This window comes from Diadema setosum, chromosome 1 (genome assembly GCF_964275005.1).
Source record: "Diadema setosum chromosome 1, eeDiaSeto1, whole genome shotgun sequence".
Taxonomy (NCBI): Eukaryota; Metazoa; Echinodermata; class Echinoidea; order Diadematoida; family Diadematidae; genus Diadema; species Diadema setosum.
The window spans coordinates 2,235,582-2,262,505 of NC_092685.1; the positions used below are offsets into that span (position 1 = coordinate 2,235,582).

The 26,924-nt window shown below is 37.9% G+C and overlaps 1 protein-coding gene across 1 annotated transcript; it reads left to right on the top strand.

Moving 5' to 3' along the window:
* The first annotated feature begins 1,920 nt into the window (after positions 1-1,920).
* On the top strand, positions 1,921-26,598 carry LOC140233153 (CCAAT/enhancer-binding protein zeta-like). Its single transcript, XM_072313273.1, has 24 exons — positions 1,921-2,046; positions 4,368-4,498; positions 4,804-5,212; positions 7,113-7,221; positions 7,509-7,765; positions 9,751-9,876; positions 10,411-10,500; positions 10,909-10,993; positions 11,725-11,809; positions 12,669-12,765; positions 13,373-13,457; positions 13,980-14,091; positions 14,609-14,750; positions 15,715-15,846; positions 16,707-16,860; positions 17,279-17,364; positions 17,929-18,082; positions 20,389-20,521; positions 21,081-21,292; positions 21,887-21,944; positions 22,594-22,790; positions 23,319-23,431; positions 24,571-24,649; positions 25,531-26,598. The coding sequence occupies exons 1-24, from the start codon at positions 1,981-1,983 to the stop codon at positions 25,674-25,676; spliced, it is 3,258 nt and encodes a 1,085-aa protein (XP_072169374.1). The 5' UTR covers positions 1,921-1,980; the 3' UTR covers positions 25,677-26,598.
* Positions 26,599-26,924: the final 326 nt, after the last annotated feature.

Here is a 26,924-nt window from a genome sequence, read left to right on the forward strand (position 1 = left end):
TCATCAGCGACAACTGCCACGTTTCTATGACAAATATTTGCTCTCAGCCAATCAGATGCAAGGATTTCAGTAGCTTGTCACATCTATGACAATTTGTCACTGATTACAAGTTTTATGAAACGGGCCCTAAACCATCAACTGTGAATTTATTATTGAGATTGGTCAGTGGTGTTCATTTAATTGCCAATAACTCAGTGGCCACCTAAGAATTACCCTGTATCTCTGTTAGAAACTAGAATTCATGTGATTAGTATTGGTGTTTTTTTTTTGGGGGGGGGGAGTGGATGAGAGGCTGCAGAATGTTATAAATTTCACATTCTAATGATAAATTAATTTCTCTTCTCAGTGTGAGTGGATCAATACATTATATGCTCCAAGATAGAGGATATGGATGTTAAAGGACAAGTTTATTGTGATAATAAGTGTGGATTGAGTGATATCAGTGAATGCAGCAATATCAGTAGTATAATAATTTTCCTCAATCTTTCACTACTGTGTTCTATAGGCTACCCTATTGATATTGCTTTATTCAACCTACAAATAAATCATATTTGAGTGAAAGTGTCCTTTCAGATAGATATGAAAATGATGTGTGAAAAGCGGAAGAGAAATTTGCTGTCTAACTTGTTATAAGAATTAAAGATGTAGGAAATATTGGCTAATGGATTTTGCATTATATAGGAACATGTCTTTGACTGAGTAGGAGTGAAAAACTGTACAAGGTATCTTGAATTAGAAGAGTCTTTGAATTAGAAGAATTTTATTACAAAATGAGCTAAGCGTCTATTCTAATCTTTTCAAAGTAAGTCCATCATCAGATAAAGCAAAATTAAACCTTACCAGTAATACCTCACTTGTGACATAACAAGGAATATTCTAAAAGTTATGATTAAAGATAGCCTGTATTTTCCTTATATTTTCTTTGTTTTTAGCAGCTTTAGTCACAAATAGGTCCAATCTCAACTTAACAAGAATGGAGTTAGCTCTAATTGTTCTACAAGAGAAATTCAGTCAAGGTTTCTATTTATAACTAAAGGTTTAAGACAATCTAACTTTTAATGTGACAGTGAAACAACATCAGTTAGGCCTATTAAATGAAAAGACATGAATGTTTAATAGTCATCAACTTTCTATTTTGATCAAACTATGGAGCATTTTCGTTTTTCATTTATTTGATTCCACTTTATTAATTTTCATGAATTTTGTGGTTTTAAAACACAAACACCTGTGTCTTTCCCGCTAGGATCGTTTCCTATAGCGACTGGATTATAGTCATAAGGAGAGGAAAATGAAAAAGAAAGATAAAAGGGAAAAGAATTAAAAAAAAGAGATAATTTATTACTATGTTGAATGAATACATCAGCTGAATACATATCGTGACCCTGTCTAACTTCAACATAGATTGTAAATTCAAACCACACTACTCCAGGGACATGGAACAAAAACTCTGAAAAGACAAGAAGAAAACGAGAAAAACTGAATAATTCATTTTTGCATTCGATTAAAAGTATATTAGGGGAGTTGACTGAAACCACAAACTTGTCGAGCTTGTTATCGTTGTTCTCCCTTGATGGTGTGATTTGCGAAGAAGTTCGAATCATTCATGCAAATAAAATAATCCAAGCTCCAGTGTCGAATGTACCGCAACTCAACCCGGTTCCAATAGTTTTGTGATTCCATGTAGCCCGATCTGTCCAGCGAGTACATCAAAGAGACACAGCGCCATCTTGAGTTGAAATACTACTAGTGTGAGAAGAGTTCTGTGGATCAACCACATGGGCAATCGGCAATCACTGCTACAAGAACCAGCATGCAGCGCATATGGCAGCCAGGGTGCATGCAAGTGATCGGATACACGCTATGTGCTGGCTAGTAGTGCTATACGTGGAGGCGAAAGAGGCAGACTATTTTTTGGCCGATCGATCGTGCGTGCACTGTTGAGACGCGGCGCATATCCATGATAAGTTTGATGATACCAATATGAAGAAGCATAAACAGAAAGCAGGAGGACGGATCAGGTCTTCAAAGGAAGACAGTGATGCCGATGTAAGTAAAACTCGTTGTTTTGCAGAGTATTCATGAATGTAGAGAGTATGTTCTCAGCTCTTTTGACTGTTGTCTACGTGCATAGTCCCACATCTGCATATTTTTGTGTGTCTCATACTGTGACATGTGATGAATTATGAGCTGCTGTCTTTGGTCATGTCGACAACAGCTATCCTACTAAACAGCTTCTGTTTGATAATGATATTAATGCCCTCGGCTCGGCCTCAAAGGCATATGATTCTAGACAGTAGAAACCCTTGTCATCTTCACTGTTTTGTATAATCTTGGCGTGCATATAATAATGTAAGTTTAACATGAATTAGAGTAAAATATCCCGTTTGCGGCAGTTTAAGCATTGTTAAGAGTTTTTCCAACTTGTAAACAAATCAGGCAAATTATTTTCAACCATTTCATATATCATAGACAAGATTATTCATTAACGCAATTGTTTTCATGAAAGAAATTTACCATTGACCAACGCAGTTTTCATGATTTACCATGGCAAAACCCGGCACAATTTTCGCCGATAAAGAGCGATATGCGACAAAGTATTTCTGCTTGCGGCACGATGTACAATCCCTATGCAATACGCGCGTGCTCTGCGATCTTTAGCTGAACACCTTCACATGTCTGGCGAACATTGCGTAAGCGCCAATTCCCATTGCGAAAGCACGTGAAAATAGCGTGCGCACATGCATTGGCCGCAAACAAGATCGCACTTCTGGCGGTGTTGTTGATGTCTTTCTCGTGTTTTTCTCATTTTTTTCGATGGTAACATCCACTTTCTGAAAAAAATGGCGGCCCACATCGGCTCGCGAAAATTCTATTTTACGTGAGGATATGTTTTCAAAATCCATGAACATCGAGAAAACGGAAAAAAAAATCCAGTTTCTTGGACCATTGTTTCTTAACTGTTATGTTAAGAAGTACCGAAAATTTCATTTTGGATGCGATATGTTGTCATTTAGGTGAGAAAATTTCACTTTCGTCAGAGATCGTGCCCATTTTATCGGTTGGTTTTTGTTGATTGCTAGTGTGTTAGTATATGTGTAGTGTGCATGTAACAGTGCAATGCTGTGTTTAGCTGTATATTACCGTGTATGTTGTACTTGCCGCGAACGGCTGCACGGCCGCTTACTGACGCAGTTACTCTAGAGTAAAATATCCCGTTTGCGGCAGTTTAAGCATTGTTAAGGGTTTTTCGAACTTGTAAACAAATCAGGCAAATTATTTTCAACCATTTCATATATCATAGACAAGATTATTCATTAACGCGATTGTTTTCATAAAAGAAATTTACCACTGACCAACGCAGTTTTCATGATTTACCAAGGCAAAACCCGGCACAATTTTCGCCGATAAGGGCGATATGCGACGTAGTATTTCTGCTTGCGGCACGATGTACAATCCCTATGCAATACGCGCGTGCTCCGTGATCTTTAGCTGAACGCCTTCACATGTCTCGCGAACATTGCGTAAGCGCCAATTCCCATTGCGAAAGCACGTGAAAATAGCGGGTGCACATGCATTGGCCGCAAACAAGATCGCAATTCTGGCGGTGTTGTTGATGTCTTTCTCGTGTTTTTCTCATTTTTTTTCGATGGTGACATCCACTTTCCGAAAAAAGTGGCGGCCCACATCGGCTCGCGAAAGTTCTATTTTACGTGAGGATATGTTTTCAAAATCCATGAACATCGAGAAAACGACAAAAAAATCCAGTTTCTTGGACCATTGTTTCTTAACTGTTATGTTAAGAAGTACTGAAAATTTCATTTGGGATGCGATATGTTGTCATTTAGGTGAGAAAATGTCACTTTCGTCAGAGATCATGCCCATTTTATCGGTTGGTTTTTGTTGATTGCTAGTGTGTTAGTATATGGTGTAGTGTGCATGTAACGGTGCTGTGCTGTGTTTAGCGGTATATTACCGTGTATGTTGTACCTGCCGCGAACGGCTGCACGGCCGCATACTGCTGCAGTTACTCTATTCAATTAGCACATTAGCTCCCATGCAGACAAGGTAATGGCAGATGCTCACACACACGTCATGTAACAAGTTGAAGTAGTCAATAACATTGTGTAGACAGCAAGACTACTAATACTAAACATTGCCACCACTACTAACGTTAGGTCTAGTCACCGAGTATCCAAGAATTAAACCGGCTCTGTTGATATTGTTTTTATACACTACACGAATCGGCGAATACACCCATCTGAGCTGTGCACTTGAAATTGTGTTTACAAAGTAGAAATTCCATTCCATTCCATTAAAAGCATTTAAACAATTTTGTACTTCTTCAACTTGATCTTGGTATTCCATAGGAAGATTTGTTGCAGTTGATGAATAGCATTCAGGATGATGGAGGCGAGATGGAGACGAGTCATCAAGTGGAAGGAGAAGATGTCCCAGCATCAGAGATTAATGACATCATCAAGAAGTTGAAACTTGACAGGTAGATTTATTTGGGCTAGAGTTCCATGCCCCCCCATTAGAAATGCTGCAAAGATGTGTTTACATGTCATCACCTTCAGAGTCTACTTCACATAGAACTAAAGCAATGTCTTCAACCAGTGGTTACATGTTTAGCAAAATTGTGGTTTAGGGCACCATTAATCAATTGTATGAAATAATTAGTTATGTAGAAAATAATCTCATAAGTAATATCAGAAAGATAAGCACGTATCTTACCAAGACATTGGTAGGTTGTAAAATAAGTTTTCCATGCATTCAGTAATTTTCTTTGATGTTGCCTTTCAGGTATCAGCATGAACCGTCCAGCATTAAAGAAAAGAAAAAGAAGAAAGTGGGTAAAAAAGCACCCTCGTTGGATGTGCGAAACAAAAACGTTCAACAAAATGAAGACACAATTACTCAGGAAGATGGGTCAAGACATCAAACAGAAGAGAAGCCAGATATCCTTGGACACAGTGTGAAGACTAAAAAGAAAGGCAAAAAGGTTGAAGGAAATACAGATGTCAAGGCAAAAGTGAAAGATACCCAAAATGCAGCTAACGTTAATGCAAGGACAGTACCCAGTGTGGGGAAAGAAAGAAGTCCTGAAAAGAATGTAAAGCAACATTCCAAAGGAAAAGTTCCAGTCAATCTGCAAATGTCACCAACCTCCATTATGTTAGTGCCATCTGGAGTCAAGTGGTTTACAATTCTGGTGAGTATTCTGGAATTTGAATAAAAAGAACAGAGAAGTAACTAAATATGAATACCAGAAAAATATGTTCATGTGTACATTGTATATGTATTAAGATATGTGTGTTTACTTGTATGCATATTTATAATTATTTCAGTCATATATTGTTATTTTTCATCTATTACTTGTTTGTTGCAGAATTTTTTTAAAACCATGATTTCTTTTTCATCTTATATGCCACATGATGTACATGTACCCTGTTTTTGTTTTTCTGTTTTCTGTAAAATATACTTAGGTTGAATGAAGTATTAAGATGTATATGTATATGTATTAAGATATGTGTGTTTGCTTGTATGCATATTTATAATTATTTCAGTCATACAGTTAAACTCGCCTAAGTCGACGTCGCATATGTCGAATAATCGCGCAAGTCGAAGATTTTAAAAAGTCCCGATTTTTCCCCATTGACTTACGTGTATTAATTCACTCACAAGTCAAATTTTTTAAGTCGAATACTCGCCTAAGTCGATGAAATTCCAAGAACACTTTCACAGAAAAACCATTGAATTCACTGTGCCTAAGTCGAATAAGATTTTATTGTGTAATAAATCACTGTCAAAATCATGAGACGCCAGTTTTTGTTTACATACAGTATATACCAAAAGAAACTTTGCGTTAAAAACATTAACATTTCATTTACGCAAGCGGTTTCACCTGAATCGTTATTAACGCAAACTAACGATAGGGAAAATTGACGTTTGTAGTAACGAGGAGTAACGATCCCAAGCGCAAATTAACGATGTTTCGTTGACATTAACGACAGTAACGCAAGAACTCACGCGAGATTTTGGTTTCCGTTACCCAGACCTGGTGAAAGGACAACGTATCGCCTCTGCCGAGTGTAGCAATCTATGCCTTATATACTTAGCGGAGTCTTTTCGCGAATCGTATCACGATTTCGCGAATGGTTAATATGCGACAGGGGTCACCAAAAACGCACGCCGTGCCAACCAAAAAAAAAAAAAAAAAAGAAGAGCCGGATGTTTGCCTTCAGTTTTGGAAATGAACAGCGGTAACAATCGGCTCCATAAGAGCTAGAATAAATGTCAGATGTTTGCTCTTAATTTTGGAAATGAATAACGGTAGTATTCAATGTGGATAAAACGTCTTGCTGAAGGGAAAATATCGGGCACACCGCTCCAGCTCTCAGCTCCAAAGTAGACAACATACATGTACATTATACACGTGTATGCGTGGTGTAACTGTAAGTCGATTTTTTTCGACTTACGCACAAGTCAAAACTCGCCTAAATCGATGTGTTTTGCTCAGTCCCGAGAAGATCGACTTATGCGAGTTTAACTGTATATTGTTATGTTTCATCTATTACTTGTTTGTTGCAGAATTTTTTTTAAACCATGATTTCTTTTTCATCTTATATGCCACATGATATACATGTACCCTGTTTTTGTTTTACTATTTTCTGTAAAATATACTTAGATTGAATGAAGCTTTGGGTCATGTGAAAGCAACTCCTAAGTATTGTTGTTGTGATTGTCGAAGGCAAAACATTAGAGCTGTTGTTTGATTTACTTTATCTTACGAAGAATGATGAATACTCTGGTAAATACACTAAAGTGCACTCCCGTTATGAAAAACATACATGTAGTTATAACGAAATTTGTTGCACAACAAAGTAAAAGTTAGATCTCAAAATTATCATCTATGTATATACATGTACATGTATCTTCACATACTCTACTATTTTGGTTGTAATTAAATTTCAATATCGTGAAAGAAAGCTGCCGGTCCAGAGAACTTTGTTGTAACACGAGTCCCCTGTAGTAATGGGATCAACTGATATTACAATGTATCTCTAATGAGCTCCTTTTGTTTCTCCTTGTAATTCTTATGTTTGACTTAGGAGCCTGCAAAGTCAGTGAGTGTCCAGCCACCAGATGAAGCTGTTGTTTCTGCATACAAGGAGTATGCAACAAAACTTTATGACAATGAAGTGGAACTCTATGCAGCAAGTAAGTCATTTGATTAAGTTTTTTTTTTTATTGTATTGTTTGTTTTGTAATTCAGTATACAAAAACTCTCCAAGTGGTCAGTTGCAGTGTTTTTGTTTTGTTTGTTTTTTGCTCTGCGAGAATTCAGACATTGTTGATATCAGACTTGATTACTTTCTGCATGTATGACATTTTTATGACATACCCTCTTGAAAGTTTGACATGAAAGAGCCATTGTAAGTGTGAGTGAGTAGCTGTAAGAGTTATTAAATAAATGACTGATTGTGAGTTTTCTCGGCGACATCCAGGAAAGAGCAGTGAGAGTGGATCTCAGAGCAGATGGATGCAGACTGTGGCAAAGTCGGGAGCACTGTCAGACAAGGTGGCGGCCCTCACTCTGGAGGTGCAGGCTGCCCCTGTCCACACACCCCTCAGCCTGGACAGCCTGCTGGCTATGGTCAGGAAGAAGGGTCGGAGGGAAGCCCTCCTGGGGCTGGATGCAGTCAAGAGGCTGTTTCTGGAAGAGTTGTTGCCTAGCAACAGAAAGCTGAAGCTGTTCTCACAGGTTAGTATAATAGTCAAAAGATTATTTGTGAACTTCACTCTCTATCCTTAGCCAAGTAAAATACCCTCTTCTGTTACTTCTTTTAAATAGCTATGATAGGTTTTCAAAAAAAGATGGTAAAGTGATGGAAAATTATGAGAAACAATTTCTTCATGTCTCTCCAAGCTCCATTTGTATATTTTACTTTTAAAGTGTCTGTCAGAGGCCAAGTTAACACCTGGGTCATGAAATTATATACTTTGTCAATGTTTTGTAATATCATCTTCTTAACCCTAAAAAGACTGGGGGGGCCTTAAAAGGCCCCCCACACTTTGCGCGATTACTCAGCAACACGCAATGCTCTCGCCGCGATGCTCTATGACTTTTTTCTTTCGAGTTTCCCGCACGTTTTGACACCAAATTTGTGATGCCTGGGGGTACGGTTCTGAAGTTACATAACTTTTTGTACATGCACGTGAGACCGAAAATGGCTCAAAAATGTGATTTTGTGTACAAAGTCAATACAAATTGAGTTTTATCACATGGTTCATATAAATATGCTTATTTTTACTCTCAATGGCTAAAATCAATTTGTTTTAGTAGTATTATGCTTCAAAAAGGGTCTGCCACAAATTTTGCTGAAAAAAATAACAAAAACAAAAGGTCGAAAAAACAACGAAATACATAAGAAATTCATAAAACAATAAAATAAATAAGAAATTAATTTTGATACCAAATTTTTTTTCAAGTACATTTGCTAAGAATGCTACAAAGAATATCTAGACCAAAAATGAGCACATTTGGAGCTTTATTTACTGATTTACATAAAAAAGTCTGATTTCTCGCATAGATTAGCATAATTAATCAAAGTAAAATAAAAGAAGACTATTTTGGAAAATTTAAATATACGATCTTGTAGATTACATCGCACACTACCATTGTTCAAATTTCCGCGGCGATCGCGCAATCCACGGCCGAGATCTTAACCCTAAAAAGACTGGGCTATTTTGGTAGCTCGAAAGACTGGGGGGGGGCCTAAAGGGCCCCCCCTTAAGATCTCGGCCGTGGATCGCGCGATCGCCGTGGAAATTTGCACAATGGTAGTGTGCGATGTAATCTACAAGATCGTATATTCAAATTTTACAAAATAGTCTTCTTTTATTTTATATTGATTAATTATGCTAATTTATGCGAGAAATCAGACTCTTTGATCTAAATCAGTAAATAAAGCTCCAAAAGTGCTCATTTTTGGTTTAATTATTCTTAGTGGCATTCTTAGCAAATGTACTTAAAAAAAAATCGGTATCAAAATTAATTTCTTATTTATTTTATTGTTTTATGAATTTCTTATGTATTTCTTTGTTTTTTCGACCTTTTGTTTTTGTTGTTTTTTTTAACAAAATTTGTGGCGGACACTTTTTAAAGCATAATACTCCTAAAACAAATTAATTTTAGCCATTGAGAGTAAAAATAAGCATATTTATATGAGCCATGTGAAAAAACTCAATTTGCATTGACTTTGTACACAAAATCACATTTTTGAGCCATTTTCGGCCTCACGTGCATGTACAAAAAGTTATGTAACTTCAGAACCGTACCCCCGGGCGTCACAAATTTGGTATCAAAATGTGCGGGAAACTCGAAAGAAAAAAGTCATAGAGCATCGCGGCGAGAGCATTGCGTGTTGCAGAGTAATCGCGCGAAATGTCGAGGGGGGGGCCTTTTAGGCCCCCCCCCCAGTCTTTTTAGGGTTAAGGGGGGGCCCTTTAGGCCCCCCCCCCCCCAGTCTTTCGAGCTACCAAAATAGCCCAGTCTTTTTAGGGTTAATGAAAAAAGTACTAAAGTGAGAAATGTGATTTGTAACTATGAAAGAATCAAGTTTCCAAATTGCATATAAACATATAACTTATTTCTTTACTGTCAGATAAATTCCACACCAAGTGATACTATGCAATTCTGTCATGATGGACTTATTACCGGTTTATATTTTTCTATGTTGTTTCCAGCACTCTTTTGAGGATCTAGAAAGGAAATGTGGCTCAGATCGTGCCAAGCGTGATAAGCACATTCTGATGTACTTCTTTGAAGATCAGTTGAAGCAGAAATACAGCATGTTTCTTGACATCATCGAGGTGAGTTCAGAGTCTAGGGAATTTTATCTTACAGCTGAAACCCTCATCAGACAAAGTGAAAGCATACAACTTCGAATTGTTGAGGATGAACTGTTCTCTTTTAAGGGCTTAAAGAAGCAAATGATTTACGTCGATGTAGGGCAATTTGTCAATCAGTTGAAATGATGAGAAAGTAAGGGAGTTGGAGCTCTTGTGCTTTGTAAAATGATGCAAGGTCTAGTGGTGATTGTTTGGGGTAACAACTGAATGCCAAGTTGAATTCCTGAAACTGCAACCATTTCAATGTCGTGTGATGATATATTTTTGTTTGTGTTCACAGCCATGATCGATTAATCCTATTTGATAGGATTTGATTTGATAGCTGATGATGTGCATTGTTTGCTTGAAAACAAGGACAGAAATATTGTCAGAGTACAGTTGTAGCTGTGAGCAATTGTCTGCCTTCCTGCTGTACTTGTAGGCTGTGTCAAACTTGATGATGTAATGTTTAAGTATGTATATTTTTCTTTCATTGATTTCCTTTGTTGCATCTAGAAAATGCTGCAAGATACACTAAGTGCCGTAAAGGGCAAGGCCTTGTCAGCCTGCTATGAGCTTCTTGTGAACAGACCAGAGGAGGAGAAGGTGAGAAAAAAAAAAATGACACAGTGGTCTTTTGCATTTCATTAACTATTTCTGAGTGGAAACATCATCTGTTTTTACTTTACATGCTGTACAAGAGATACCAAGATGAGAGTGCTCCTCTAAGTATTCATTCTTTTTTTTTTTCTCAAAAATGAGAAAAACTCTCTGGATGTTCTCAAAGATTGTACACATTTGTGTAAGGGGATTACAAAGCCAACTGAAAATGATATGTATCAGTAATATTTAAGTGAAGGAGGGCATAAATAGTCATAAGTACAAGACTAAGTTATATACAAATTCTACACGTTGATGGCATCTTATCTTTTTTTTTTCATCCTATGGAAAATCAAGTGATATGTACATTTATCACTCATTTTGCAATGTTTGTTGATGTTTGTTGGTTTTCAGCGGCTGCTTAGACTTATAGTCAACAAAGTTGGGGATCCAGACTACAAGGTTGCAGCAAAAGCAGTCCACTGGCTTCAAAAGTTGGGTGAGTTTCTTTTTGCCAAACTATCAGCAATCCAAAGACTTTTGACATTGCAAACCTCAGTTTGAAAAATATGACAAATGAAGAGCTAGCAATTAGATTTTTTCAAGACTTACCTCTTTTAACCAGGCCCCTGTTTTATGAAGAGTTATAATTGATTATATAGTTGATTTCTATGGTAAGTCTATGGCAGCCTGTGTGGTAAGGACATTTATGATTAATTATATCTTTTGGTAAAACAGGGCCCAGGCTTGCTTGTATTGTTTCCAGGTTCTGCCTAATGTTTCCTTGGAAAGAAGGATCTATAATGAGATGATTTCTAAAGACAATTGCCATCATGTACAGAGACTCCAACCCCAAACACCTTCTGATCTGGAGATTCTCCCGCCTGAAACCCCTAGCAAACGGGAGACTCCAGTCACGAGCGCAAAGTTCCTTATGGCCGGGGTCCAAGCTCTAGGGTTCTAGATGCTATTTCGTGCTATCTGAGGCTTATTTTCAACATACAATGACACTAAGCAGGAAATCATTTCAAGCAGGAGACACAGAGCCAGGGCGGGAGAAATTAAATCTCAAGCGGGAGAACGGGAGATTTTGCAAAAATGGGCTTTCGGCAGGAGATCTCCCTTCAAAACCGGGAGAGTTGGAGTCTCTGCATGTAATTCATCATATGAATATTTCAGAAATGCATTATTGTTATATTTTGTGTTGAATTTTGTATTTCTCACCAATAGTCGAGGTTCATTCAATGATGAAGTTTGTGGTGGTTCAGGCCGTGGAGGAACTCCTCTTCAGACCAAACATCAACACAAAGGCTCAGTAAGTCGACAAGGGAATCACTTAGATAAATAGATCATTGCCAAGAAGTAGTTCAGATTGAAGCAATGGAGAAACTTTAAATCTGAGCAATATAAAGTGTACACTGAGAAGCAGTGTCTGTATAAATGTTAGAAAACCATCTGGTTCAGCATCCTGTGGACAGCCTAAAACGTTCATGTGACTGATTCCATCTATAATGTACCACTCATTGTTTGTTAATGAAAATGCCAATAGTTTGTAATGTTACTTTGCACAAGATGACGTTAGGGTATAATGTAATGAGGAAAAGTGGTGGAAACAATCCTTCCCAAGCACATTTGAGAAATAATTGACATCATGTTGATTGCCAAACCAGTGTGATGCTGTGAGGATTGAAGGCATTTTTTGTTATTTGTGGAACATCTCTGTTGGATCATGTACAGAAATTATTTTTGTGTATACTATATTGAATTCTTATATGATAGACCTTTCACAGCATTTAAACTTTGAAGTCCATTCAATTTTCACCAGTAGAAGTAGACCCTGGTATGTCATAGTAATGAGAAGATACCCATACTCCATGATCTATGCTTTATAATTGATAGAGCTGCAAGTTGATACATTCTGCTCTCATACCAAACATCATACTGAGAGAGCAGTGTTGAAAATGTTGTCTTCATTTAGCAGTACAGACTGGGTGAAAATTAATCTACTGGCATGCCTGAAGGAGGTCACATGCTGAAATAAGGTGAAGTGAAAGCAAAAAGTTGGACACCAGGTAGAAGACATTATATTGATGCAGATTATACAATTGTGTTCTTCTCATTACCGGCATTGAAAGACTTAATGGTTGTAACTAATGTTTCCCTTGCTGTTATAGGTACTATGCCATATGCTTCCTGAACCAACTGGTGTTGAACCAGGAGGAGGATGGTCTTGCCACTCAGCTCATTGTGGTCTACCTCTCATTCTTCAAGGCAAGTCATATTGGTCTTTGTACTTTCAGCCTGCAGATTTTTTGTATCAGGTATTTTTTGTTATATTCTTTTTTATGTCCTTAGAGTTGTTCTGAAATGCTCTTGAGCCAGGAGCCTCTTTTATGTAAAATGTTGATGTAATCTGGGATAATAAAGAAACCTAAAGAATTTTTTTTTTTTAAACAAATCCCAATATGTGCAACATAGATAACATTATGAGACCAAGCATTTGCCTGTCCAGCCCCAAACTGTGGGATAGATTTCCATTAGAAATCACGAAATCCCCAATTGTAGCATTATTCAAATTAAGAAAAAACAAACCTGTTTTAAAATGGTTCACTTACATTTACCCGTTGAAGACTAGTCCCAAGTATACTCGGGCAGATGTCCATTAGAAATGCGTGTTTGTGCAAAATTGGCTCGTCCTCAATGGGTTAAGCTTATCAGCAGCTCTTGCATTGCAGGAGAACATATGCGCTTTTTATATTTATATGTTGTTATTATCATCATTGTCAAGTAGATGTCTATCTAAGAGGCTAACCTGTACTTTTCAAGCAGTTCACCTTGATTTTCATCTTAAAATATTCTTCTGATTTTGTATTGTCAGGCTTGCACAAAGCAGAAGAAAATTGACAACAAGATGTTATCAGCAGTCATTACGGGAGTCCACAGAGCCTTTCCATACTCCAAAGGTAAGAGAATATGTCAACAGCAAGCATTGATACGGGCAAAATCATATACCGGCATTATATATGTGACCCGCTACAACAAAAGGATCCTAAAGTCGCTGACGGGTGAGCCGAGAAAATCGAGTTTGAAGTCAGATCACTAAAATCTGTCAAAACGTTCGGATTTCTGTTTGTAACATAATTTTGTAGTCTAATGTATCTTCTATCATCTGCCGAAATTGCGAAGCTAAATGATCAAAGGAAAGGCCTGAAAATAGCATTTTTCTGGGCCATGCTTGGCTCGCCTGTCAGCGACTTTAGGATCCTTTTGTTGTAGCGGGTCACATATATTTCTATAGTTGTCTTGAAGATGAGGATAAAGATGATACATAAGATGAGAACACCAAATGTCGCTTTTGTTTTATCTTGTTAAGATATCTAAAGCCACATTTGTTTAGTTTGTCACTGTTTTTTCCCCTCCGTTTGTTCATACTTTATGAACTTTTAATCCAATGGGCTTTTCTTGCCATAAATCTGTTTATCCAGAGGATGAGAAGGTTCATGAACAGCTGGACACTCTCTTCAAGGTCATCCACAAGGTGGCCTTCAACACAAGTATCCAGGCCCTCCTACTGGTCAAGCAAGTCTTGGACAAAAGGTTAGTGACCACTCTGAATAGAGGAAAATGTGTGGACATTGATAGAATGGTACCTGTCGTAAAACAGGAAGCCCATGAGCTTGTACTGTGGTATTTATGTGATGATAGGATGTTGGTGATCATTGTTGTTTTATATCTCTGCTGTGATATGCAATCACTCATGATAAGATGGATGAAATCACACTTCACTGATGCAGCAGCAATTCAAAGATTAAAATTCCTCTTTGGTGTTCATCTTCTTTTATAGAGACTATTCTAGCCATAATCATATGTCTGTGAATGATACTGACATAATGTTGATGGTATATGTAAAGACAGCATGCTGAAATTTGCAACATGTTGCAACAGTGATGAACTTGTTATTGATTTCTACAAAACTCATAGTTTTGTGATAAGAAAGTTGGTTTACAAGTAAATGTGCACACAATTTTACTTGAAGCTTACATATACAGTTGGAAAGTGTTGAGAAGTGACCTTAGTAAAAATGTGGGTGTGTGATGCTTGTCTTGATACCTAGGAAATCCACAATGGACCGTTTCTACTCAGCCCTCTACCGCAAGCTGCTGGACCCCCAGCTCTCTACCTCACCCAGACATGCCATGTTCCTCAATCTTCTCTTCCAAACCCTCAAAGAGGATGATGTGTTCAACAGAGTCAAGGTCAGTCAAGTTTTTGAAAGCTGCACCAGAGATTCAAATTAATGAATTCTTGCGTCAAGGTTTTGTCATTGCAAGTGATTGACAAATCCCCTTCATCAACATGAGTAAGCACCAATATACAGTGTTTTAGTGGCAGACATGACAAAAATAATGGGCATACATATTCTGTTGAAATTAAACCAACAGTCTCCGTATTACTTGACAGCTTGGTAGTCTAGTGGATAACAGTGCCTTTGTAGTAATCAAAAGATTATTCGTTTGAGTCCAACCGGAGTATATATGCCCATGATTTTTTTTTTTTTTTTTTTGATTTTTGATTTTTGATTTTTTTTTTTGGGTCATGGCTACTGCTAATGCACTGAAAAATAATTGCTTATTTACATCAATGAAGGGTAATTTGTTGATCACATGCAACTGTAACAGAGACTTTGGAAATAAAATCAAATGAGGATGGATTTCATACTAGTCAGTGTAAGAATCCTTAATTCTCTGATTGATGAAAAGTCATCTTGTAGCTACCCATGAGTGCTTTTCACACTGATTTTCCTTTCTTTCCTGTCTTCATCATTGTAGATGATTTCATCAGTGGAATCTGTAGACTGTGAATATTCAATATGTTTAGATCTAGAGGATATGAAGTAGAGAAAATTGTTGATAATAAAGACCGTAATTTGAAATATTTACGTAGTTGTCTCTTCCACTAGTGTTATTAATATTCACTCCAAATTGCTTTCATCGGGTGTAAAGAGCTACAGAATCCCAACAAAAACAAATTTGATGTACTTTACTTAAAATATTATGTGATGAGAAATATCTGTAATTTATCTTTTCCTGCAATGATGAGTCTTTTTAATATTCAACTTTGACTGAGTGAGAGAATGAGTGAATGAATTAAGGGAAGATTCAATCGATCAATTAATGCACGAGTCCATAGATTTCCTCTGTTCTTGCTCTCATCTCCCAGGCCTTTGTGAAGCGTCTACTTCAGGTATGTAGCTGGCAGCAGCCTCCCTTTATAGCCGCCGTCTTAGTGCTGGTCTCTGAGGTCATCCGGGTCAAACCCTCGCTGGGTATCTTCAGCTCCTCATGGAATGAGGTAGGTTTGGAAGTTAGCTTTGTCATGAGATACTATCAGAAACATCAAATTTGTGATATCATGTCTTGGGAGCTGGATGGATCATCTTTTAAATATAATGTGAATAAAGCAATGCAATGAAATACTCACTAAACTAGAAAAGCACTCTGAGAGCACAGACCTTCGCCAAGCAGCTACTTTCCACCGATGATCTTGCTCTTCCCAAAGAGATTTTTCTTCTCTCCACCACTGGGGAAAAGTTCTTTGGGGTCTTATAGAAGCCTTTGTTATGTCATAAACCCTCAGCTGCGCGGCGCGCCTCGCCCTAGCAGAAACTAGAAGCACGCACTTTAGTGCGCGTTTGAAAACCTAAAAAATGCGCAGTTTGAACTCCCAAGTTCATTGACCCTACCTGTCAAATTATAAAAAATCCTTCATAAATTCCCCCAAAATTATCAGATCACTACCAAAATTTAATTATTTATCACTTATGTCATTCTCAACCTTTCCTGTAAGTTTCATCCAAATCCGTTGACTACTTTTTGATTTATTTTGCACACGGACAAACAAACAAACAAACAAACCAATGGTAACGAAAACATAACTTCCTCCCTTTGCGGAGGTAAAAATTGTGTTAAATTCATCAGCTCTCTTTCACGTCACAGTGGCTGGTGTTAATATTAGTGAAGGATATGAACTATTCATGAAATATTGATGAACTTGTGCTTGTTCTCAAAGTAAGATATTTTCAGCAGATATAATGAATGGCTTGCGAATTTTCTTTTTCTCTCTCTGCTTGTACATCAACGGTTCATTTGTGAAATTTTGTGTCAACCTAATTGAATCATTGCTTCTTTTTTTCTTTTTTTTTCCCTGTTCAGGACTTTGATGATGAGCATTTTGTGGATATAAATGAGGAAGAGGAAGAAGATGAAACCAGTGATGAGAAGAATGGTGAGATGAAGATGAAGACACATGAGACCAGAGAGGACAAATCATCCTGGGTCCATCGACAGACAACAGAGGGAGACAAAGGTAGCGATCACCTAACTCTGTCTCTTGTGATAACTGAAAACTTAAAGTTCACTGAAACTTGTTGAGTAGGATAGATAATAAACAAAGGGAAGATTTTCAAGAGTTTCACTTGTTTGTACTTTGCGCAAGTACACCTGTGAAAGTGATGTTGGTTGCACCCCTCAAAGGCCAGTGATTCTTTCATGAACAGACAGGACTCCCATTGCTAGCTGTGTACCATTGCACCAGAAAGTAGAGACACAGGCTTTGCAACCTTTACTCATAGAATTCCAACATTGTGCTGATAGTGAATTTTGAGAAATTCATCGACTCTGATAGGAGTATATTTGTCATATTATGGCAATGCATGTAATAGATATCAAGCAAAACTAATGTTGTATCCCTAAGAAAAATTCAAATTCTCTTTCTCTCTCTTCAGACGAGATGTCATCCAGCTATGATGCCCTGGCCAGAAATCCTCTCCATAGTCATGTGGACAATGCCATCATGTGGGAACTCAAAGTGGTAAGAGTTTGAACCTGTTTGTTTGGCTCTCTTGTGTTGGAAGCAGAGAGTGTGGAATACATGTGTGTGTGCTGGGTGGCGTTGTGCAAAATCGAGTTAATGATCTTACAACTTCAAGAAGTATTCTCTCGGAAAGCATAAATGCTCACCAGGAGTGGACTGTGCTGTGAAAGTGGTGTAGTGTAGTACAATTGTGCATGTCTGCCGACATGTGTCATATATATATACACACAGGTGTTAACACTGCAGTCTCCTATATGACTGATGGTTATTATGCTATTGCATAAATTTACACATGCCCCGTCTACTTCTTGCCTTCTCCTCCAGGTTTTTGTATATTTTGTATTCATATTTCAATGATCTTTAGATCACATGATCTGGAAATTGACCATTGCCAGTTATCAGGTGTTGATATAGGACAAGATTGTATGTGTAGTTTTCATTTTCATTTTTCATTTCATTTATTTCCAAGCTTTAAGGTCAATTCATATGAGGTATCCAATTTCTGTTGCAGCTTCATCAGAATTCTATCCTTATAATTTGTATGCTGTCTACCCTTTCCAGCTGTCCAAGCACTTCCACCCATCGGTGGCGCTGTTCGCCTCCCAGCTCCTTTCTGGCACACTGGTCTCATACACAGGGAACCCTCTGCAAGACTTCACAGCAACACGCTTCCTCGACAGATTTGTGTACCGCAACCCCAAGCAGAAACTTATTGGTAAGATTGGAAATTGATTTGTGGCACTCTTTACTCCAGATTTCCAGTCAACCTACCCAGTATACCAAAAGGAATTAGCATACATTACGTTTTCTTGTCTGTTTAGATGCACTATTATATGTTTTTGTGTTTTATTTTGCCGAATGTCACGTGAGTGATTTTTTTTTTTTTCTCTGCTACTCTGACACCGAAAGAACGAAAATTCAAACTGTTTGCATGCAGTTATGTTCGAGTTTAATCTTTCAAATCTTTGTAGCTTTCTCGTTCACAGCATATATCAATACATTGGGCATAAAAGATGGTCGGAAACAAATTACAAATACATAACTGGGGTTATCTTGGGTGACTTGAACCGGTGATCCCCTCAGCTCAGCTCAGTCGTCATCGATGCCCGATGCCCTCGTCGTCGACCTCGGCACAGTCGCTTGGCTTGTCTCTTGGAAGCATCCCTTGACTTGGCCACTCAGCTAGACGCTACCCTATCGGCGGTCCTCTCAGCTCCTCGGCCTTTTCTAGTCCCTGCAACCACGCAGACTCCTGCCTTGACCCGCGATGCCCGAGCTCAAGCGACGACGAGCAGGCAAATGGAGATTGAGCCCCGTACCAAAGTTCAGATCATAACTGTCCAAGTTCAGTTTATATCAGCAGCTGGAGCTTGCATCTCACCGACGTGGAAAACCCCCAGAAAAACGACTGCTGCCTAAGCGGAGATCTATGCTGGATGTCTGATTAAAGTGTTTCTCCCTGATCCCCTACATTCATCAGCTTTTTATTAGCTCCCCTAGCCATAGAGATAACACTAAAGTTCCTTACACTCCCATACACTTGCTTTTTCATGCCTTTCCTACACTAAAGAAATCATCCAATCGTCATGCTTAAATATTGCCCTATTGAAACTGTACACAATATGTCTAGCCATCGTCTAGACTGCTGTTACATAACATCTTTACTCGTGAACGTGTGAACAATAAATTACAACCAGCACCCTAGTGACACTGACATAGCCGAGTCTCGACTGAGCTCGAGAACATTCCTAGCCACCACCTGGATGGGAGCTATTACATAACACCTCTATTCACTCAATTTCTATAGTCTGAGTTAATACATAATACTGCAAACCGGGCATGCTATTGCCATGCTATTTCTTTAACTTTTACTTTGTCTCATTTCATGTGACTGCCCTGTCTGAATTTGACTGATTTAGACATGTTGTTGCTATGGCAGTTTATTCTTTTACTTTTACTTTGTCTCATTTGATGTAAATTTCCAGACAGTCAGTCTCTTGCAGTTTGACCCAGTGGCTTCCTAGGGCAACTTTTAAAACTCTAAATCTTTACAAATTCAAACAGATTCCATTTCACTTCACTGGCAAAATCAAAGATAAATTTCTCTCCTGACACCGAATAAATGGCCTAAATTGGCCTCAATCAATCAATCAATCAATCAATCAATGTGATATCTTCTCAGCAGTGTTTTAGCCTCCGTCATTCACTCAAAGCTTACATCTGTCTTGGATTATGACAGTGCCTTGTATAACATTCTTTTAACTGCACTACAAATTACATGATCCCAAACTAATGCTGTCCAAGTGTATATAATCTCCCTTTCTCAACAATATATCCATTTCCAAAGCACCTGGACTTGTTATTGAAAAAGTGAAAATCATATTTCTAACTCCAAACAATGTTGTACACTCCAGTAGTTCACTGCCCTTGAACGAATGTAGTACCGCTGAGAAACCCACCCAATTCCAAGTATGGCATCACAGTTAATAGAATTTTCATTGAACGTGATGTTTGTATGTGTGTGTTTGCTTGTGTTTTTTAATGTGTTCCGACACCAAGGACCCTTGTGTATTCAAACGTGTTAAGTTAATTCCAGTACTTTGAAGAGCTGTGTGCATTTTTTAGATAGTTTTACTTTCATCATTCATTACTATTGGTATATATGTGAATTATAATGAAATGAATTCATGTAAAAATGTTGTTTAAAATTTTTTTTTTTTTTTTCTTGGCACAATAAAATCGGCTAGAGAGTGGATGCACAAGAAAGAGCTGACTATTATTGTAAATGATTTTTTTTTTTCAACTATGAGCTGTCATGCTACCTACCATTACTGTACAAATACGCGGTAGCTGAAAATTCCGCAGTAAGATAGATGATGCCCTGTCTCTGGTCATATATTCCTTTAGAAATTTACGGGACATCAGGTACGTGCACACACGCACACATCATGTGTGTACATTCCTATAATGGGACAAGTACAGTATGTAAAGTATCTCTGTGCTCTTTACATGTCTGTGTAGGCAGAGAGTCTGTCATGCAGCCCAAGTCAAGGTCCTACAAGCCTCCAGCAGTCAGGAACCTCCCTGTTAACAGCAAGGACTTCACCAGTCTGACTGAGGAGAGTGTTCCCATTGATGAGATGTTCTTCCACAGGTTTGTAGCTTGTGAAGATCTCTGCAGCAGAAAAATATCTCACGACTAGCTTGATCACTATATGTATCTCTGCCTCATACTGTAAAACAAGGAATGTTCGCGTGCATTTTAATTTTGCGAATTTCGCGAGCGCCAACATTCGCGAAATTAAAGTGCGTGCGAAAGTTCTTGCCTACACAATATGCGTTGGATGCCAGTGGCAGTTTACGAAAATTTCATGCTGCAAAAAAGGCTGTCGGCTCCAATTCGCGAAATTTTCATGCCATGAATATATCGTGTTTTACTGTATACTGGTATATGTACCATGTGTGATGTATTTATATTAAAACACAGGCACACACACAGTAGATGGTATGACCATACTAAAATCATCTTGCTCATTGTAACTCATGTAAAATTGTGCATCTGTTATGGTATTTATGTCATTGATCATGGATTATTCTGTGTTCTGTGTATGGTATCTTTACATTATGACTGGAGGATGTTGGTAGATTTGGCTGATTACAATTAGGCAAGTTATTGACTCTTAAAAATACTCTTTCATGGTTATGATTGACAGGTTCTTCTCCAAAAAAGACCAAAAGCAAAAGAAGACCAAGGAAAAGGAAGACAGGAAAGAGAAAACATCGCAAGAAAGAGAGAAGAAGGTGGAAGAGGATGAAGACATAGGTGACAGCGATGATTCTGATGATGAGTTCGTAGACGAGTCACCTGATGAGATTGACAGCGATGCTTCAAGTATTGATGATGAGGAGTTTGACAGAATACTGGGTGGGTACATTTCAAACTTACAGTTTTCATAGAATATCAAGAAGCTTCTGTCGAGTGTGATGATGATACTTGATAAACATTGAACTAATTTCAGAATGAAAATGAAAGCTCATATTGTAGCGGAGGAAAATGATACAAAGTCAAACCTTTTGAATAACCATCTTGTTGCATGAAAATGCTGATAACACCACACACTAATTCTCTGCTGATATTAATGTCTTTCATTTCCCTGTGCAAAAATGGAACTATATCATATGGTCATTCCCAAATCATTAACTTGATTAGAATCACCTTCCATGGTACAGTTTCAGCATGCAGATGTAGGTATCATATATAATGTCTCTGTTCACATTTACAGCTTTCAGCTTTCAAGATATGTTGTATTGTTTGCCTCTCTTCTATATGGTACTGTCTATTTTTATTTGTGTGTGTGTGTGTGACTTTTGCCCCCCCCCCCCCCCCGAATTGAAATCGCAATGGCTATCACAACATCTGCTGTATTTTCAGAAATTCCTTCCCCCAAGTTTCACGCATTTCCATTGTTGAGAAAAGAACACATTGTTATGTTTCCTTCTTCCATGTTTACATGTGTAGATGATATGGAGGGAGATGCAGAAGATCCTGACCTAGGTGATGACTTTGATTTTGCTGGGTGAGTTTTTGAAGCCATTGATTCACTTAGAGAAATCATTCTTGATTGGAAATGATTTATGAAATGTCATCATTTACTCCAGTTGTTTGATAAAGCCTTCACACTCAGTGTTGATCATGTATTATACATATCGTCGCTGTGGTGACAAGACCTTGTATCTGCAAATTTGATGAAAATGACTTTTTTGGATTAATGGTCAAGTAATGGGTTAAGTGATGTCCTGTCCAAATCCCAACTGTCTTACTCCAAAAATGAAGCCACCACGGCATGTCAAAGGAAAGGCTATCCCATTTGCCACAGTGCTTTGGCCACCATGTTTTTTGGCTCTCCTGAACATTTTACATTTTGTAGATACGAGGTCTTGTCGCTCCGGCAACAATATGCTTTGGTTTGTTTGTTTTGTTTCTTCTGTAGACATATCCAGATTGCTATCCTTTTATTTAAAAAAAAAAAAAAAAGCACAGATATTTTAGACACTGGTCTCTTTTTTTTTTCCTTGGGGGGGGGGGGGGGAGTTTGAAATAAGTGGTGATGTGCACACTCAAAAAAAACAACAACTTGCGATTGACTTTGATTGCTTTGACATTAATTTGAGTTTTAGTCTTTAAATGCAAAAATTGAATAAGAATATTCCTTCTTTTTTTTTCAGAGAGTTCCAGAAGAAGTCTAGCAAAAAGCAGTCCAAGAAGAGGAAGGCTGCCGAAGAAGAGGATGAGTCTTCATCTGATGATGATGATGAGGAGGAGGAGGATGAGAGTGATGCAGATCATGATGACATGGATGATCTTCCAGAGACAGAGGACATAGAGGGACTGGATGAGGAAGCATTTGAGATGTCAGATGAAGGTATGCTGAGAATCTCTAAAGTATAATGTTTGAAAAGGATTGTCAATGCAGCAGTAGATTTTCTACTTTCGGTCCCATGGGCATTGATGAATCCCTGGGAGTGATTGCTGGGTGAAAATGTGTAATGAAGCTATTTTATGAAAGAAATACTTAGTGATGTTCTAAAAGTTGTCGCAGAAAATATCACGACACTCTTAGCTCAGTTAGAGATAGAAAAAAAAAAATGTTTTACATTGCGTGGCTTGATGTGTGTACATGTGATCATAACTGTAAAACTTTATGATTCTTGAGGTACATGTGATCATAGCTGTAAGCCTTAATTGTTGAGGTTTGCCATTTCACTCTATGAAAACACTCTTGTACTACTTTCCCCTGTCCTCAGTAGCACATATTTTCTGTACAGTGCAGACATAGGCATGATTATCATATCTGTTAGTACAATTCATATTCCAACATGTTACGTAGAAATTTGTTTTGTATGTTGCAATTATCAATGCATTGATTTTGATTTGTCTGTGTGATCTGTAGAAGAGTTTCCTTTACCAAAGGCTGGCAAAGCCAGCAAGAGAAAGCGAAGACGAGAAGCGAAGAAACCCAAGAGACAGAGAGAGTCGACGGAACTCTCCGATGTCACTGAGAAGGTATGAATAGGTCACCAGGAAGTGAGAGTTGTAGAAACTCATACTTTAAAATGACTTCTTAAAGCTTATCACCCAAGTGTCAAACATGATTGTGGTCTTGAGCAGAAAGGACCTGAGAGCAGTGTTAAGTGTTTGTTTACTTTTCTGGCATATCACAACATTCATGGCTACAATCAACATTTCTTCAATCTTGGGTATGATACAGCCTTGTAGCTGGAAGAAAATTTGTAACATACACATAAATGTGAAAAGGAAGTCAAGATATGGTTTCTTTTTTCCTTACTACCAAATACAAGGTTAGTTTCAAACAAAAATGTGACACACTGTTGGGTGTTGTCCCCCCCCCCCCCCCTCTCTCATTTCCATAAAATGTGATAGAAGTATGGAGAATGAGAGCAGTGTTAAGTGTTTGTTTACTTTTCTGGCATATCACAACATTCATGGCTACAATCAACATTTCTTCAATCTTGGGTATGATACAGCCTTGTAGCTGGAAGAAAATTTGTAACATACACATAAATGTGAAAAGGAAGTCAAGATATGGTTTCTTTTTTCCTTACTACCAAATACAAGGTTAGTTTCAAACAAAAATGTGACACACTGTTGGGTGTTGTCCCCCCCCCCCCCCCCTCTCTCATTTCCATAAAATGTGATAGAAGTATGGAGAATGCATTTGTTATGCTTACTCACTCATATGTATATTGAGGAATTATAGATATTATAGGTTGGTTAACACAATATGTATGTAATTGTATCACATACTGATGTTACAGGTCATAACATTGAGAAATTAATCTTAAAATCCCCATTCATGTGCTACAGTGAATCATACATGTCGTAGAAAAAAATCACAGCATTTGTACTGAAAAAAAAAATTACTGCATTCATGGCATTCTTGGATCAAGGAAATGGCCATGCAAATTCTATCTCCATAAATTTGTATTGCTTATGAAAAGATAAGAATGCATTAGATCTATTTTTATGTGATTGTTATAACTGTCAAAATATCCCAATGTTACATTCTGATAGATTGCGTCAAGTACATAGCGTATTTCAACGCATGCATGTATATCCACATCATTTTACTATATCAAATCCACTACTATGCTTAATTCATTGCCCTTTTTTTTATATTTCAGATTTCCAGCATGATAGATGAGAATGTTGGATCTAAATTTGATGTTGGACTCAATGCTCTCGCCAACAAAGACAAAGCAGGTCAGTATTTCATCTCTAACTTCGGGCAAATGAAAAGAGTATTTGTGTTAGATTCAACATCTTGTTATATTATACATTATTTGGATTCCACTGAGGGAGTAGAAATGCTGATGGCATGATGTTTAAATGTGCTCAACCATATGAATATAGAACTTTATGTTGACAAATTGTGAGAGTAATGTATAACAGATATATGCTAAAGTATTTTGGAAGCTTCCATCATGAGTTTGATAAAATAATACTGCCAATAAAAAAAAAAAAAAAACTCTTCTAGAATTACAGTCAACCTTGCATAAGTCGAATGATCACCTAAGTCGAAGGTCTTTTCAATTCCTCTTCTTTGTATATTTTATTGATGTTAATCCCTCATAAGTAAAATTTTCTGTAATTCGAAGCTATTTCTTAAATCCAAGTACTGTAAAACAAGGAATGTTCGCGTGCATTTTAATTTTGCGAATTTCGCGAGGGCCAAGATTTGCAAAATAAAAATTCACGCGAAAGTTCTTGTGTACACAATATGCGTTGAATGTTCGAGGCAACTTGCAAAAATTTCGTGCTGCAAAAAACGCCGTCAGCTCCAAGTCGCGAAAATTTCATGCCGCGAAAATATCGTGTTTCACAGTAGATTCAACTTTTTTTTTCAAATAGGCAAGGTTGACAGTATATATTTAACATTTACATGTGTGGTTTGTCATGGAATACATGAACATGTGTAAAATTTTAGAGTTATTGCAAAGTTACAGAAAAATTTCAAACATACGGGTATTGCTGTTATGTGTATTTGTATCTTTGTAGATCAGTAATTACTTGATCATTTAGCCACTTAAAATGTGGCAACGTAGGATAATGTGTGTCACTCCTCGTGACTGCTTGACCCACAGATATGAAGCAGCTGCGATGGGAGATGGACCGTGACCGCTGGGTGCGAGGAGTGGACTCTAGGAGTAAGATCCGTGCCAAAAAACTGAGCCGAGGACCGAGAGCCAAGGGTTTCCAGGGCAAAGGGAGAGGGAAGCAAAAGAGATGAAGATAGAGCTTTTCATTGTGACATCACTAGCATTGTGACATCACTAGAAGTGTGACTGTGTCTTCTAGACCTCATTTCTTGAAGCATTCAACTATGGTATCAAATCGCAATCATTGCTGTTACCATGCCAACACTTTGGTGATGACCGATCGGCTCTGAGCATCTCAGCAGTTATGATGGAAACAATCATTCCAGTGGCAAACCAAATGAAATCAGACATAGCTCTGATCAGGTGTGAGACGTCTTTGCCATCATCTCTCAGTCTTGGCTGTCAACTTGCTACTTCATTTCACCTGGCATCGTACATTTCTTCTTGCAGGTCTGACACTCAAAGTAACTGAAGACTCATCCATGGTTTGTGCAGAGCCTTGGGCAGGTTGAAGGAGTTCAATCTCAGTAAATCAGCTGCAATATTTGAAATAAAACATAATTTAATGTCTGTCCGGTGCTTTTGATTCACTAATTTAACTGGAGAAATTCACCATAGGAGAGCAACTTGTGTATGATTTCAGTTATCCTCTGTTTTTATTTATGATTTTAATTGTTAGGTAAATGTAATCATTGGAATCAGTAATCGAGCATTATTCTTAATCAGCTCCATGAAGTATCACTTGAAGCTCTGTCTCATCTAACTGTGTGTGCCACAGTGTAAACCCCGTTTTCCACATTACTCTGAGGAAACCATTCTGTTTTGCATAGCCTTATACCTATTTACAGAAACCTTTATGCCAGGCACACTGTGAGCATAAGTTGGAGACGAATTTCCAAGCTTAATTTGGATGTAAATTTTATGACAAAGCTATGATTATTTTCTTGCAAATGACCAGTAGCTTTGTTATTGTCCAGGTCTGCGAGGTATGACTTTGGCAGAGAGAACTGAGACAGAAAATTAGAAAAACTAAAAAACAAACAAACAAGAAAACCCCTATGGAGCACCGCTATTCAATCACATGGCATTGCAAGCTACATGTGTGAGGAATGGAATAGTGTGTGAACCTCTATTGTACTGTGGCATTTGGTGATTTATCAATTGGTGTGGGTGAGTTTGTGTGTTTGAGCAAAATATGCAAACTTTTGAGCTTTAGTAGAAATTTTATGCTGTGATGACAATAATGTGAACTGCGTAGTGTTATATTTCAGTAGTGTTATATTCATGCCAGCCTAATCTGTTGTGCCTCAGTAAAGTACAGAGGCTGTGGAATGCCCCCCCCCCCCCCCCCCCCCCACGGAAAACATTCCACGGCCCCT